This window comes from Elgaria multicarinata, chromosome 11, assembly GCF_023053635.1.
Source record: "Elgaria multicarinata webbii isolate HBS135686 ecotype San Diego chromosome 11, rElgMul1.1.pri, whole genome shotgun sequence".
Classification (NCBI taxonomy): Eukaryota; Metazoa; Chordata; class Lepidosauria; order Squamata; family Anguidae; genus Elgaria; species Elgaria multicarinata.
Genome location: NC_086181.1, coordinates 17,173,456 through 17,190,164, shown reverse-complemented (window position 1 = coordinate 17,190,164; position 16,709 = coordinate 17,173,456). Strand labels below are relative to the sequence as shown.

The window sequence follows — 16,709 nt, the reverse complement described above, 5'->3', positions numbered from 1 at the left end:
GAAGCATAGCAGGTGGGACGTATCTGAAAGTACCCCCGGAGCCACGAAGAGAAATTTAGTTCTGCCCCCTGCAGTAGTATGGGGGAACCTTTATTTCACCTCCAGCAGTAGGGCATTGTGCAGTTGAAATTTCCAAGTTTAGAGGGGAGCTGCAAGAATTTGGTTAGGGGAGGCGCTGACTGGGTTCACGCAACCCATTAACCTATAATGGTTTATTTTCTGGAACAACTCATGGTGGCTTAGCGTGTTGTCTATGGGATGTGTCCCCCCCCCCCCATGGTGGGTTATTTCTCCCAAATAAGCCACCCTGAGAAGCCAGTCTGCAGTAAGGGTTATTTTACCTACGGTGGGTTAGTGTGCTGTCTGTAGTAGGGTGACCATATGAAAAGGAGGACAGGGCTCCTGTATCTTTAACAGTTGCATAGAAAAGTAAATTCCATTTGTATATATGGAGAACCTGGGGAAAGTCTCGCTTCATCACAACAGTTAAAGCTGCAGGAGCTATACTAGAGTGACCAGATTTAAAAGAGGGCAGGGCACCTGCAACTTTAACTGTTGTGATGAAGAGGGAATTTCACCAGGTTCTCCATATATGCAAATGACACCTGCAGAAATTTCCTTTTCCATATAACTGTTAAAGATACAGGAGCCCTGTCCTCCTTTCCATAGGGTCACCCTAGTCTGTAGCACAGTGTGGGGTTACAGAGATCGCCTACAGAGCTGCTCAGCCAAAGCAGCCCAAAATGCTGCCACCGCTCTGCTCTTCTCAGGTGATCTCCATTCCTGGCACAAATGAAGCTGGGATACTTGTCAACTGGGCAAGAGGATAACAGGAGGAATAGGGGCGAGGTATGTGTGTGAAATAAACTCTTCTGTGTAGCTTGTTTGCCTGATCATCTGACGAGAGCAAAGTAGGTGGTTTGCATAACCTCCTACCCAGCGTAGCTTGCCATGCACCATGGGTTAGTGTGATGTGTGAACCCTAATTTCAGCCTGTGCTTGGCCTTGGTGGCATTTATCACCTTACTCCTCCTGCCCAGCGTTCTTTTAGAGAGTGGCTGTGGGCATCAAAACATTACAAGCACATCTTAATGATGGTGATGTTAAGATAAAGACAAGTCTGCTATGAAAGCACAGTCACGTCCACGTCTGCTAAGTAAAGGCTCAGCAGCCTAATGGGATTTTTTTTTACCTATGTCTCATTCCAAATAGTTAAGCATACTTTAGAAATGTAGAATCAGACCAGGGGGTCCAACCAGCTCAGTATTGTCTACACCAATCTTCCCTAACCTGGTGCTCTCCAGTTGTGTTGGGTTGCACATGTCCCAGCCAGGGGCCATGCTGGTGGGGAAGGTGAGATTTGTAGTCCAACCTATCTGGTTAAGGAAGGGTAGCCTTCACTATGTGGCAACGGTTCTTTAGAGTTTCAGACAGGCCTCAAGCACGGTTAACCATCAGAGTTTAAACAATACCCTTGCTTTGGGCCTGTTCAGACTATGGGCCTCTTCAGACAACACATTAAGCAATGATTAGGCCACTAAACTTTTGGTGTAAAAACCACACTCACTAACCATTTGCTGCAAAACAGTGAGCGGCCGAACAATGGCTTCGCGTGTCGTTTGAACAGGGCTGGTGTTCAAACCGTGTTTATGTAGTCACTATGGTTAGGAATAGTTCACACGGCAGGCTAAGCCGTAACGTTTAGCTCAAAATGCTTACCCACACCATGGCTTAGCATGCTGTCCGAACGGGGTCAACACGTTAACCCACAGTGGGTTAGCGTGTCGTGGGGCAGGTGATTTCCCTCCCCACGGTGGGTCGTGTACCCACTGCCGCTACCCACTTCCTGCAGGATGGTCAGCAGGCATCTGCGGCGGTTCGCATGGTCCCGAAATGACGAAAAAGAAAAAGAAATGGTGGTGACCATAGAGTCCACCAGCAAGAGCAACCACTGTTTCCAGCAATACTCTTGCCGCCACGGATCTTTTCTATGGCCATGTGGCCCTTTCGATGTCTGGGGAGGCTGCTGCAGCCTGAGTCACACCTCGGTGCCCCCTGGGATACAAGGGCATAGCAGCGAGCAGCTGCGAATTTATCCACAGAGCGGCGAAGGGTCATTAAACCACGGTGCTTTGTGGTGTAAGGGTCCTGTGGTGGATGCAAACACTGTGGTTTTCCTACCCCTCCCCACTCCGTGGCTAATGTACCCTCCCACCCTCCGTGATGGTGTGAATGGCAGCCTTTGTCTGCGCACTAAGATTTGAATCCCTGTGAAAGGAGCTCCCGTCCCCACCCTCCCTCCATGCCTATAATTGCCAATAGTTTTCACTTGGCTTCTTTTTGGCAGTCACACATCACACATTCCCCTGCCATCCTGGAGACTACGGAGTCCTGCTTTGCCCAGTATCCTGTTGCCGTGGGTGCCTCATCATGCTGCTAGCCCATTGTGCATGAAGCACGCCCACAGTCTCCCCCTAAAATAACTTCAACCAGGCATGGGTAGTGCTTCACCGAAGCAGGTAACCCGTTGTAGAGATGTCAAGAGGAGACTATGTGAAATAGGCCTTTTCCGGTAAGCACCCATCCGAAGGGAGTCCTTGGTTATTTTGGCCCACCCCCTTGCCTAATGAGGTGAGTGGCGGCCATGGCTACCTGCTCCACTAGCCGTCCCTTGCCAGGACTGCCAGACTAGCAGGCTTTAGGAACTGCAGGCAGCCACAGCATTCGTCTTGAATTATTTTGGCCAGCAGACCCTGGTACATCTCCTGGTATCCTGGGCCCTCTTTGGTCCTGGGCCTTTGCTGCTCCCACCAGTTGCCATGACCCCAGGCCTGGCCACCCCATTGCCTTTTGAGGGTGCACTTGCACGTCCCCCGGGGGTGGAGGTGAGGGGGCAAGAGAGAGAGAGATGTCCATGGACACTGCCAAAAGGGCACAGTCTCTCGGATGGCTCCCTTCGCATGGCCTCTTTCCCAGCAGCGCTTCTTATCCAAGTAGCTGTTTCCATTGCTTCAGGGGGTGGGGAGGGGGAGATAAGCTTTAACCTTACCACCAATGCAATCAGGATTTCTGGGAGGGAGCAAGATGAAAGCCTCCCCCTGCCTTCAGCAATCCTATGTGTGAGTTAGAGAGAAAAACAGGGGAGGTTGTCTGCGGTGAGTGTGCGGGCGTGTGGCGTGTCTTAGCGCCATCCACTTGTGTGGGGCCCCCAATGGATTGTGTGTGGGCCAAGGTGCACCCCCAACCCAAAAAAGTTGTCCACCTGCTTCTCTCATGCCCCCAAAGCTACAAGCTGGCTTTGCTTGCCAAAATAACAATCATTAGCCATCACGGTCGCAAAAGTGCCTCTCCTAAATTGTCTGTGCTGCACTCCTCCCCACTTGGGTGCTGAGCTCTGTAGTCCTTCCTTCTCTCTCTCTTTTTATCCCAACTGCTCCGATCACCGGGAGGCAGGACCTGGAACAGTCAGCCTTGGATACTCACGCACGAGCAGAGGCACTGAGTTCGAATGTACGCCTGGCCCAGGATGAAGCCCTGAGAGCTAAGAACTATCTGGAGCGGGCAAGGATCAACACGGAGTGAGTAAACACGGAAACATCCACTGGTGTCATCTTCCTTGCCTTGCCCATTGCATAAGCCCAGGAGAGATACTTCTGGAGGAGTGCCCTGTCCCTGGGGCCAAACCTTTTAAAAAAAACAACCTGCCTCAACCATAATGAAACTGACATAAAGGGTAACTATACCAAACCAGGGCCATCCGTGGAGTAAAGACATCTGAGTGATTAAGAGTGTCATCAGGCGAGCGTTTTATCACACGCTTGTTACTCCCCACTTACGGATGTTTGCGGGTCCTTTTGCCGTTGTCGTCCAGCCTCCCATGAGTCTCCCGCTCCTGCTTGCCTTCTTTCCCTCACAAAATAGACCCCACTGAATGGACTATGTGGTCATTGTTTCCTTCCTCTTTCTTCCCCTGTGTGAAGAAAGAGGAAGTATTGCAGGACAGAAGCAGGGAGGAAAGCAACGGTAAGGAAACGTCATTTCTCCCGTCTGATGACACTCTAAAACAGCCTTCCTCAACCTGGGGCGCTCCAGATGCATTGGACTACAACTCCCAGAATGCCCCGGCTGGGGCATTCTGGGAGTTGTAGTCCAACGCATCTGGAGCGCCCCAGGTTGAGGAAGGCTGCTCTAAAACTTATGAAGACGGTAGAGCTTCAGATGTTTTGGACTTTTAACTCCCCAGAAGCCTCTGCTAGCATGACCAAAGAACAGGAACACTGGGAGTGAAGTCTGAAACATCAGGAGATCTTTCTGCCCACCCCTGAATCTAATTGCTTAAAACTCTCATGAGTTTTAATCTACTCAGATGTCTTTTCCTTGGTTGACAGCCCTAGTTAATACAGGTATCCTCTGTGTCACTTTCATTATGGTGGAAGGCAGTTGTTTGATTGTTTCTCTGACTCCGATTCTCAATCTTCAGGGGAGTAAAACAGTCATTGAGTTGAGGGGGGGAAGCAGAGTCAAGACAAAACTGGAAAACACCCGTCATCACACGGTAAAAAGGAGACGCAAAATCCCAGCACGTAAAAAAAAGTTTTATTCCTCGGAGCACCTCAGCGCATTTCGGCTCTGCACTGTATATTCCTGGGCCTTCTTCAGGGGTCTGAAAAGTGTGCGTCTCCAAGATTAAATCCTACGACTGGTTCACTTTGTCTCTCCTTTTCACAAAGGGGAAGCAAAGCATTTGTTGTTGTTGTTGAAGATAGTGCTGATTGCAACTTCTGATGCCCGTCTTATAAAAGGGGTGGGATTTTCTTTAGGACTGTAGCAGGGGAGGAAAGAATTGAAAAACCACCACCCTCCACTCTCCATATGCCACAGCCCTGAGAAAAATACCCTCTCCCCCCCCCCCCCCAGCAGCTATTACTTAAAACCACCGCTACGCATTTGGGGCCACATCAAGTTTGGTCCTATTATGGTGCCAGGGAAAGGGGCTGTGCAAGTGATGGGCCAAGAGAGGACAAGCCCAGCTGGGGTCTTGATTGGTTAGGCTTTCTGTCAGTTGGGGTGTCAAATTACGGAGCCTTCTTTCTCACACCCTCTTTCTCCTCCCTTCTGGCAGGGATAAGGCCACCAGCCTGGATTATCTCCAGAACAAACTGAGCTCCCTCCACTCGCAGCTGTCCCTGGTCTCCCAGGAAGGAATGCCCCAGTCCCCAGCAGCCTCCATAGCTGCCCCTGTAGCCCTCACCAAGCGGAGCTCTTGCCCTGCTGAACTAAATCACATCCCCCAATAAAAGAGAGAGAAAGATGACCATGACCTGCTTCGTCCCATTTCCTTTGGAGAACAGGCTCCAGGAGAAGACCACCCACTTGAACAGAGCGGTCCTCGTTCGGATTCGTTGCACGGTCAAACCCACGGAAAGAGTCATTGAGACGGGACGGGACGGGGGAGCCAGCCAAGGAATTGGCAGTGGAGCTACCCGTTGGGGCATAACGTTTGATCTGAATGGCTAGGGGGCTTAGGGCTAAGGCGCACGTTTCATGCAGCCCTGCTGTCGGCTTTCATGAGCAAAGCAGCAGCAGGTGAGGAGTGAGCGCCGAAAAGCAGAGACGTGGCAGGCAAGGGGTCTGGGCTTTCTCCACCTGCTGCCTCCCTGCTCCAAATCAACCTCCCCCCTGCCTCTGTATCATTTCAGATGCAGGGAATGTGAATTTAAAAACACTGCCAGTGTTAGGGGTCGGCTTAGGGGGAAATTGGGAAGTGGTGAAAAGGGTTCAGTGTGGCCTTCCCATCCACCACTTCTCCACTCCTGATTTGCCCCCCTTGGAAGTGGCTTTTCCACTTCAAAAAGGCTCCCTGGTTTACAGCTACACGTTTCGTGTAACGTGCTCTTTGGCTCTTGCTGAGCGATGATCCGTTTCACAGTGAGCAACATGCTAAGCCACGGTTAGGCCGCTAACCCTTTTGCAGCAAATGATTAGTGAGCGTCTTTCAACTGTGGTTATGTTACCACCGTGGTTATGAGTGGTTCGCACAATACGCTGAGCCATAAAGTTTAGCTCAGAATGCTTGACCACCGTGGCTTTGCGTGTCATCTGAACAGGGTCAATGTTTGGGGACTGAGTTGAGTCTTGGACTAACTTTTTTGGGTGCAATAACCTCTGAGAGACGCAGCTCTGTCTCTCTCCTATCAAGTGAGCACAGAAGAATGAACAGCTAACCCAGAAAGTGAGAGTCAAGCCAGCAGGAAACCAGCACACCTACCCGCTCCCCCACCCCTGCTCTGCTGGGATGGGGCAGGGAACCTGTGGTAGCACTTCAGGTATTGTTGGAGCACAACTCCCATCAGCCCCGCTACCTGGGGTAGATGAGAATTGTAGTCCACCACCCCAGGCTAAGAGCTTTGTGAGACCTTCTGTTTGAGAACTGACTGTCCCAAGCACAGCCTCACTGTGAGATTCGAAAAACGTGGCGACTGTCTTGCTATGGTATGAATCTTTGCTTTCAAGGAGGCAGAGCAGTACAGGAGCTGCACCAAATAGTCAGTCTGGATGTCTGGGCAGAAACATGGCAGCTGTGCCTAATCCCAGACACTTCAAACGCCTACACTTAAAGGGCCAGTGCCTCCATTTTCTCACCCCAAACCTCTATTTTGGGGCGCCTTCACCAATACGTTCTATGCAAGGTATTCTTCCTATCCCATTCCATCAATTCCAGGGTTCAGTCCTTGCGACAAAAATAGGCCGTTGATTAAAATCAGGGATGTCGAACCTCAGGCCACCTGCCCCAACCTGGCCTCAGCTACTGGTCGTTCGGTCGTTTCCTGGCTTTTGCATGTTTTCCCTTGCCCCGTTCTAAGGCATCGAAAGATCTCTCCTAAGGCTTAGTCACTGGCAGCAAGAGCTTCAGATTCAACTGTGACGGGATTTTTGGTCCTGCTCCGTTTGCCTTTGGCCCCACGCGCTACTGGAATGTTGCCCACAAGAGCTTCTCTGGAATGAAATTTGACCCTCGAGCTTAAAGAAGTTCAACACCCCTGGTTTACATTAAGCCCAGTCTTACATTGCAAACTTGGGGGAGAGGGATGGTAAAGTTGAAAACTCGGGGGACAAGGATGGTTCTCCCCTTACGTATGTATTCTCCCAATACCTTCTGCCACACCCTTCTCAGAAGCAGGATGGCATCACGTGTTCCCAGAGCTTGACAACACACAAACACAACACACAAACACAGTCACGGTCCCCCCTCCACTGCCCAAGGCCCCCAGCTGACAAAGGCCACACAGGCTTGCTTGTGGTAAGATCTCCCACCCTGTGGTTTTATTCAGGTCTGTGATGCTAACAAACCAAAATGGTAGAGAAAAGACAAACCTGTTCTGCTGCCTCTCCTCACAAGCCCACTTCATCCCCCTCCCCACCCCAAAAAGGCATTTCGTGCGCTACAAAACCCTGCAGTAAAACTGAGATCGCTTCTCCCCGCATTAAATTTGTTGGGATTCCCATTATCCTAGAAACTGAGGATGGAACAGGGTGAAGAGAAATAAGAAACTAGGTTCCCTGCCCAACTTCACCCGTCGTTCCATCTGCAGTGCCTTGTGGGAACAAGGTAACAGCGGCAGCCACACGGACGTAATCCTCCGAAAGTGAAGCGCGAGAAAGGAGATGCAGCCAGCTGCTGTGGATTGCGGTGGCCGGAGTGCAAGTAGAATAGACTCTTAACTGGTGGAGACGGGAGGCTGAAGAAACCCTTCAAAATATCCTGAACAGCCTACAACAGGAGCCTAGGAGAAACCAGACTCCCTAAGTTTCCAAACTCTCCTGATCCATCCAAAGGCCCCAAAAGAACCCAGGAGACCAGACCGTCAGGCCCATCCATCAGACCTCTACCACCCTAGAAGCATGGAAATATTGCCTGGGTGGGTGGGTGGGTGTCATTTGCAGATAGGGCTGTAGTATCCAGTAGAGGGGCCAAACCCCAAAATCCAAGAGCAGGAGAGTATCTCGCCCTTCCATTGTGCTTGTAGGAATCCTCAGGCTTTACCCCCCAGTGCACCCCACCCGCCCCCCTTTCTTTCCAAATGTCCCTGCAGATCACAGAACAGAAAAACACACAAAAAGTGTGTCTTAGTGGCTGGTTGTATAATCCTGTTGGCATTTATTCAGTCACTGGCTATGGCTGGCAGAGACTTTTTGGTCTAGTTGAAAGAGGGCCAAGACGTCCGCCATGGCATTCCGGATGTTTAATCCAAATCGGTGTGCATTCTGCAGAAAAAAAGAAGAGAAAATGAAGTCTGGAAACTTGGCACATCTATAAGTATACCTGACTGGGTGAACTTACCGTATTTCTTCGATTCTAAGACGCACTTTTTTCCCTAAATAAACAGGTCTAAAAATGGGGTGCGCCTTAGAATCGATGGCGTCTTAGAATCGAAGAAATACGGTATCTACCCCTTCTTCCCACCCCTTCGGCGCCAACCAGCTTCCACTACCAACAGAAAACCCCAGTTCAAAGTCCATATAATCCCCCTAAGAAAGGCTCTCTCAAAAGCCTCACCAAAAAACAGCCAAGCGTTTTGTGGCACCGTAAAGACTAATAACACATACATTCGGGCACACAGTCCACTTGCGCGTGATGATGTGGGCACAGCGTCCACGAAGGCTTGCGCCCGAATAAATGGGTCAGTCTTTAAGGGGCCACGAGACTCTCCGCTGTTTTCAGCGCCACACCGCCTCACGCGCCTACGGCAACACCTCACAAAGCGACTTTCCCTCAATCCCGTTCAGCTCCGTTACCAGGGCGATGCCGCCACTGCCCCCCACGTCCTTCCCCTCATGTTGCCAGGGCGATGCCTCTGCGTCTCCTCTTCCCCACCCGGCCGCCCCCACTTTGCCAGGCTTACTCCTCCTTTCTCTGCCTGCCCTCCGGGGAACACCCCAGTTCCGTACCTCACGCTTCCAACCCTCAAGCTCCTGCACCTTCTTCACCTTCAGCCAGGCTCTCCTAGCGCTGCTTCAGAAAGCGCCTCCCTCGGCTCACGAGGGAGAGGCGGAGCGCGAGAAGGAAGCGCCGCCTCAGACTACGAAGGCTAGAACGGGGGGGGGGGGATGTGAGGCCAAGGCATAGAGAGGACAAGGGACAGAAGGGCACACAGCGGAGCATAGAGAGCGCGGCACAAGTTTGAGGCCTCTTCGGAAAGCGTGTGTGGCGGGGGGGGCGTGCAGTCGGACCGTCACAACACACCACGCCCCCTCCCTTTCCTTCTCCCGCCTCCTGGGAGTGCGAGGTTGGCTGGCCTTGACAACAGGCCCCGCCCCCGCCCTCCCTCCTTCTCGCCGCCACAATCCGGAATCGTGCGATGTCGTCCAAGCGCGTGCGATCTTGCTCATGACGAGAGTTTTATAGAATCAAAGCTTTTTTCCCCTGTCGGTGGCACTGAAATTAGTGTGCGCCTTAGAATCGATGGCGTCTTACAATCGAAGAAATACGGTACATAAAAAATAATGCAAATAGTTCTTGCTCTGAGGATCTGCAGAAAATCTTGAAATATCTAGGTAGAATTCACTAACAGCTGATATATAGGGGGAAGTTTCCATAGAGTTACAGAAGTCCAATCCAGGTTGGAATCCAGCTGCATGCACACGCACACATATACTGTTTATGCTACAAGGCAGGACCATTCACACAGTCCAATCCAGGGGCCCCACAGTGCTGTGAAAGTAAGAACTTAAGAAGAGCCCTGCTGGATCAGACCAAGGGTCCATCTAGTCCAGCACTCTGTTCACCCACCAGCTGATGACCAGGGACCAACAAAGCAGGACCTGGTGCAACAGCACCCTCCCACCCATGTTCCCCAGCAACTGGTGCACACAGGCTTACTGCCTCGAATACTGGAGATAGCACACAGCTATTGCCTACCATCAGGGCTAGTAGGCAATAGCAAACAAGGTGCACCACAACCCTTTCCAGATGACTCAAGCAAGCAAGAAAACAAAGAGAAAACCTAGAGTCATTAAGGAGTCTGATCCAGAGAAGAAGGGCATTTCTACATGAGGCTTTTGACCCACCACTTTACTGAGGCTTCTTTCAGATTCTTTGTGAGATTAAGATTGGCTCCTTTACATGTGTTTTTTTTTTAATCAGGGGCTCTGCCTTTGCATATATTCCATTACACAACCACTAGGTAGTGCTATGCATAGCATAGTTTGCTATTCAAACTGCAGATACATGAGGTTTTCATACCAAACTTTCTTCCTTAAAAAACAAAAACAAAACTCGAAACAGTTCCAAAAAATGGAGGATGATAACATTGTATAAAGCACCCACAAACTACTGTGAGTGAGGAATCACAGCCTTACAGTAAGTGCCTCATGTAGAAAGGATCTAAATCTTTCCTGACCCCAATGCCATCCAGAAGTGTCTAGGAAGCTTGGTGTACACCGGGCCCTGCCTCCCTAGCTATCAAGGTGCCCTACTCTCCCCTCCTGGGGAAACTCGCTCACCGTCTCTCGGCTGGAGCATTTGCACGACACGTGGAAGTTGATGAGATCATCACCCACAATTATATATGACACTCCATATCCATCGTCATCGACCTAGCCCAGGGTGGAGGGAAGGGGAAAAAGAAGCATGAGACAGACCTTCCAATTGCAGACGTACATGACTTCCGACAGGAGGCGAGTATTTCTAGGGAACCCAGGAGTCCTAGCTCTCAGACACCCACACCCACCAGCTGTACATCATTAGGTATCCACTTCTCTTCTCCTAGAGAACCCAGGAGTCCTGACTCTCACTCTTAGAGCCCCACCCCCAGCTCTAAGTCATTTAGGCCTCCACTTTCCTTCCCCAAAGAACCCAGGAGTTCTAACCCCACTCACCGGCCCAAATCCACCACCACAAGAAATGTAATCTGGATGGTTTTCGAGGTCAAATAGCTCCATCTGCTGAACGGGAGTCTGGCTAGTAGAGAGGCGCCACGGCTCGGACAGCACCTGACCGAGAACAGAATGGAATCGAAGGGTCACATGGGGAGTTCTGCCACCACTGACTCCCACTCCACCAACACCACTACTGCCACGCTGTTCTCCTCAGAAATTCTGCCTTCTTGACACAACGGGGAGGTCCAGATATGCTGGACAACAAGTCCTATCATCCCCAGCAAGCTTGGCCAAGGAGGCTTGTACTTTAAAAAGTAAGCCTTAAAGTAAGGCAGTGTTAAGAGATGTAATCTTATGGCATCAATACAGAATCTTAGGGCACAATCCTATGTGTGTTTAGACAGAAAAAAGTCCTGGAACTCCCGACACGACACTTTTCTGTCTAAATATGCCTAGGATTGCACCTTTAAATGTACAAATGCTGGCGCCACCTCAAGCAAGAAGCTGGTTAAAAGACTTGCTTGTTTGTTAAACATTTGTAATAGGGCAATTCCAAGCAACAGTGTGATGAACACAACTGCCTGCTTTGCCTTGATTGGGCAAGAACCGGGGAGGTGGGAAAGAGGTAGCCCTTTTAACTATCTTCTGATTGGTTCAAAATATATCCTAGGAATAGCAGAGTCACTAAGGGTGCTACCTTATGCATTTTTAGACAGAAAAAAGCCCTACATCTCCCAGCATTCCCTAGCCAGCAATGCTAGGAGTTGTAGGATTCCCCGCCCTCCCATCTAAACATGCATAGGATTGTGCCCTAAGAAGACCTACATCTCCCCTACATCTCAGCCTTTCCTACTGGTGTCCTCCAGATGAGTTTAGCTACAACTCCCATCTTCCATGCTGCCTGGACATGATGGCAATTGCAATCCAACACATTTAAGTTGGAGAAGTCTGCTTTGGAAAGACTTGCCTCACTTTCAGAGAACCAATCCCATCAACACACACACACACACACAGAGTCCCAACAGCCTTTACCTCACGCAGGAAGGGTGAGTCCAGGCCAAGATATTTGGAGACAACGTAGAGGCAGAAGAGGTGCCTGTCAATGCCAGCACCCGTCATGGCCTGCCGGTAAAGGTGCTGGTGTTTCTTAGCTGCCATATGAAACAGGCGTAGCCTTGTGCCATCCTGGGATGAGAAACGGAATGGCATGAAAACAGAAAGTTCTCCCGCACCTCGACATCTTCTAGACTACCCCAGCTTCCCAACGCCGCCTTCCAAATTAACTTAAAGGGTCGCCACACCACATAGTTCTTTCGTTGGGTACCCCAGCCAGCTAAGACGCAGCAGATGACTACTGGGGGGGGAAGGACTTTTCAGTGGTGGCACCCCAACAGTGTAACGTCCCCCTGCCCAGCTCTGAGAGTTGCTGTTCGAGGTTTCATGCTGCAACGATAAGTTATTTTTTAATTCCTTTTATCTTCATGTTGTAAACTGCCAATAGAACATCTTTGTAATGGGGCGGCTTACAAATAGTGTAAACCAGAGGAGGGGAACTTTTTCTGTCAAGGGCCGCATTCTCTCATGCACTATCTGTTGGGTAGGGCATGACGGCAGGTGGAGAGTAAGGCCAAAGCTGAAACTGGCCGGGGTTATCATAGAATCATAGAATAGCAGAGTTGGAAGGGGCCTACAAGGCCATCGAGTCCAACCCCCTGCTCAATGCAAGAATCCACCCTAAAGCATCCCTGACAGATGGTTGTCCAGCTGCCTCTTGAAGGCCTCTAGTGTGGGAGAGGCCACAACCTCCCTAGGTAACTGATTCCATTGTCGTACTGCTCTAACAGTCAGGAAATTTTTCCTGATGTCCAGCTGGAATCTGGTTTCCTTTACCTTGAGCCCGTTATTCCGTGTCCTGCACTCTGGGAGGATCGAGAAGAGATCCTGGCCCTTCTCTATGTGACAATCTTTTAAGTATTTGAAGAGTGCTCTCATGTCTCCCTTCAATCTTCTCTTCTCCAGGCTAAACATTCCCAGTTCTTTCAGTCTCTCTTCATAGGGCTACGTTTCCAGACCCCTGGTCATCCTGGTTGTTATGGGATGCTACATGGCATCCATGCATCCAGGAATTTTTAATTCCTTTTATCTTCATGTTGTAAACTGCCAATAGAACATCTTTGTAATGGGGCGGCTTATAAATAGTGTAAACCAGAGGAGGGGAACTTTTTCTGTCAAGAGCTGCATTCTCTCTCATGCACTATCTGTTGGGTAGGGCATGACGGCGGGTGGAGAGTAAGGCCAAAGCTGAAACTGGCCGGGGTTATCCCTTTCGGCTCTCTCGTTCTGCGACCCCCTTTGCTCTGTCTCTTTTCTTTCTGACACCCCTTCTTTCTCTTTCTCTCTCTGCCCTGTAAGCTGCTGTAGAAGGACAGATTGTTCTTGCCAGAGATCTAAATTGATCTGATTTCAGAAAAGGGTTGAAATTAGGCCTAGGGCAAAACACTGTCCACCCCCCGATGTAAACAAACAAGCCACTCACTTCTTCCTCCTCCCTATCCAAGTCACATCCATCCATAGGAAGGAGGTGAGGAACGTGGAAAGCTAAACTCATGATGTCCAGTACAGCATGAATTTTAATCCAGTGGCTACTGGTGCAAATCATGAAAACCTAAACAATCCTTATGCCAATCTTCCCACCACCACCACCACCTTAATAGCAAGTTTCTAGTCTTCATAGACGTGGAATTAGCAATTAAAAAGCAAAAGGTATATGAAGTGGTGCCACATGTATGGGAAAGGTGGAACATTCAGCACATCTCCTAACCCAACCCTCATGCTATTGTTCCCTATGCCAAATTCTGATGCAAAATAAATTGAAAATTGAAAATTCTGCACACACACACACACACACAAGGAAAAAAAGAAAAAGAGGCAGGGAGGGAAATTAAGTTTGTAAAAACATTAAAGTACAGCTGTTTTCCTATTCTTGCCCATCTCTTTTCCCTTGTGTATCGTGTCTATTTGACTGTGAGCCGGAGAAAGATATCCGTCAATATCTGTACAGTGCTTAGAAGACTTTGCGCACTTTATAAATGATGGATGGGGGAACTTAAATTGGAGGGGGGGGGGGAGCTGACCTGCCCCTAGCCCTCTGCAGGCAGAATGACATCCCAGGGTGGAGCTAGGTTCCCCCTTGAGAGCATGTAGTCCCTGGCTGAAGGTTCCTCCATTGGGGAGGACGTGAAGACGTCTCGACCGCTCCGGGAGGGAACAGTGCTGTTATCTCTAATCACTTAGCAGAGATAAGAGAAGGGATTCCTCTCTCCACCAGCCCTGAAGGGGTGGGGTCTCAGCTGAGCCCCCATGGGCTGGATGGGCTGGCATGGCAGGGCCAAATTTGGGCCGTGGGCCAGAAGTTCCCCATCTCTGTTTGATGATGATGATGGCGATAATCATGACGATGTATGCAAACCTCATCATTCTGCTTAATTTAGTCCAACATGCAGGACTCTTATAACATTGCATTTTGGACCCGATCCCTACTATCTTCTTGCAAACGCCAACCCCACTTGCATTTCAGGACTCACATTCTGGGTGGGATCCATCATGGCCTTGACAAAGGCACAGGACTCAATGGTGCAGGACCGGACCGTCTCTGTGCGTCCCTCCCGAAAGAGTCGGGTCATGGATGCTTCATAGGTGAGGCAGAATTTATTCTTGTCCTAGAATGGCAAGAGGAGGAAATGCTGATTAGGGAGAAAGGAATCCTTAGCTGAGTACAGGGACAGAGTTGGTCTGGATCTGGAGTGGAACAAGATGGAAGTCAACAACCAAATCCCGTCTGGGACACAATTAGAAAAGGAACTGAAATTAAAACTGCCCATCTCATAATGGCTATTGTGCAACCACACTTAGAATACTGTGTACAGTTCTGATCACTGCACCTCAAAAAGCTAGAAAAAGCGCCAAAAAAAAAAGAGCAACCCAAATTGTCAAAGGGCTGGAACAAATCCCCTATGCAGAAAGGTTACAACGTCTAGGACTGGTTAAGAATAGATGAGTGAGGGGAGACGTGATAGAAGTGTACAAACTTATGCATAGTGCAAAGAAAGTGGATAGGTAGACATTTTTCTCCCTCTCTCATAATACTAGAACCCGAGGTCATCCCATGAAGCTGACTGGTAGGAAATTCAGGACAGATAAATAAAAGCTCCTTTTAACAGAGCGCACAGTTCAAACATGGAATTTGCTACCACACAAGGTAGCGATGGCCACTGGCTTGGATGGCTTTAAAAAGGGGTTATACCGATTCATGAGGGGTAAAGCTATCAATGGCTAGTAGTCATGACGACTATATATATATTACCTCCAGAATCAGAGACAGTATACCAGTTACCGGGGAACAACAGCACAAAGTTGGTTTTGGACGTCATGTCCTACTTGTAGCCAACTGGTTAGTAGCCACTGATAAAGCTATCAACGGCTACTAGTCATGACGGCTATTATTACCTCCAGGATTAGAGGCAGTATGCCTGTGTATACTATTTTTTATTTATTTATTTAAGGATTTTTATGCCGCCATTCAGCCAAAAAAGGCTCTCACGGCGGCTTACAAAAGTATTTCTTGACAGTCCCTGCCCACAGGCTTACAATCTAAAAGACATGACACAAAAGGAAAGGGGATTGGGAGGGAGGAGGAGGAGGGGGGAAAGGAAAGGAAATTCAGGCACTACAATCTTAGTTGCAAAGTTCAGCAGTTACAGTTGACAGCAGGAGGGAGGGGGCTCTCAGCTGGAGCTGGACCCAGGCACGGTGGAGAGGTGCCTGGCTGCTGCTTCCTCCCTCACTGGTGGCCTCTGCAGAGACAGTTGACAGCAGGAGGGAGGGGGCTCTCAGCTGGAGCTGGACCCAGGCACGGTGGAGAGGTGCCTGCCTGCTGCTTCCTCCCTCACTGGTGGCCTCTGCAGAGACAGTTGACAGCAGGAGGGAGGGGGCTCTCAGCTGGAGCTGGACCCAGGCACGGTGGAGAGGTGCCTGGCTGCTGCTTCCTCCCTCACTGGTGGCCTCTGCAGAGACAGTTGACAGCAGGAGGGAGGGGGCTCTCAGCTGGAGCTGGACCCAGGCACGATGGAGAGGTGCCTGGCTGCTGCTTCCTCCCTCACTGGTGGCCTCTGCAGAGACAATGGTGAGGAACAGAAGCAGGAGGGTGCTATTGCACATGCCCTGCTTGTGGGCTCCCCATAGGCATTTAGTTGGCCAAGGCACATAACGCTGAACTAGACAGATCCTTGATCTGCTCCAACATGGCTCTTCTTATGTTTTTACATTCTTAACCCATTGCCTACCTAATCTGAATTGCAGCAGCCATGAGAGTGGGAGCACACATAACAATGGGCCTGTACACACGGCACGCGCCACATTCAATGGTTAAGTATGGGTTGCTGTTGAACCATGGGTTGTTTGTTGGCAACCCACTGGAGTGGGCGTCCAAATGGCAGATGCGGTTCAATGTAAGCAAAGTGTAAGGTGATGCAAGTTGGGGCAAAAGAAACCCAACTTCAAGTATAACCTAATGGGATCTGAGCTGGTGGTGACCGAATAAGAAAGAGATCTTGGGGTTGTGGTGGAAACCTCGATGAAAATATGAACCCTGTGTGCAGCAGCTGTAAAAAAAAGGCAAACTCTGTGTTAGGCATTATAAGAAAAGGAATTGAGAATAAAATTGCCAGTATTCTATTGCCTTTATACAAATCTATGGTGGGACTACACTGAGAATACTGTGTACAGTTCTGGTCACCACACCTAAAAAAGGATATTACAGAGCTGGAAAAGGT

General features: G+C 49.8%; 2 protein-coding genes across 4 annotated transcripts in view; one reads left to right on the top strand and one right to left on the bottom strand.

Moving 5' to 3' along the window:
• TSKS (testis specific serine kinase substrate) overlaps positions 1 to 5,446 on the top strand; it is a 34,550-nt gene extending 29,104 nt beyond the window's left edge. The window contains exons 10-12 of the mRNA XM_063137334.1: positions 3,454 to 3,578; positions 3,987 to 3,989; positions 5,123 to 5,446. Coding sequence (XP_062993404.1) covers positions 3,454 to 3,578; positions 3,987 to 3,989; positions 5,123 to 5,297 — 303 coding nt within the window. The 3' untranslated portion in view covers positions 5,298 to 5,446. The remainder of the gene's footprint in view (positions 1 to 3,453; positions 3,579 to 3,986; positions 3,990 to 5,122) is intronic.
• A 2,385-nt stretch (positions 5,447 to 7,831) lies between these two features.
• CPT1C (carnitine palmitoyltransferase 1C) overlaps positions 7,832 to 16,709 on the bottom strand; it is a 55,431-nt gene continuing 46,553 nt past the window's right edge. For all 3 annotated transcript variants that reach the window (XM_063137333.1, XM_063137331.1, XM_063137332.1), the window contains 5 exons: positions 14,463 to 14,597; positions 11,911 to 12,063; positions 10,879 to 10,992; positions 10,504 to 10,596; positions 7,832 to 8,265 (listed from right to left, as the gene is read on the bottom strand). In XM_063137333.1, the coding sequence (XP_062993403.1) occupies positions 8,167 to 8,265; positions 10,504 to 10,596; positions 10,879 to 10,992; positions 11,911 to 12,063; positions 14,463 to 14,597 (594 nt within the window). In that variant the 3' untranslated portion in view covers positions 7,832 to 8,166. The remainder of the gene's footprint in view (positions 8,266 to 10,503; positions 10,597 to 10,878; positions 10,993 to 11,910; positions 12,064 to 14,462; positions 14,598 to 16,709) is intronic.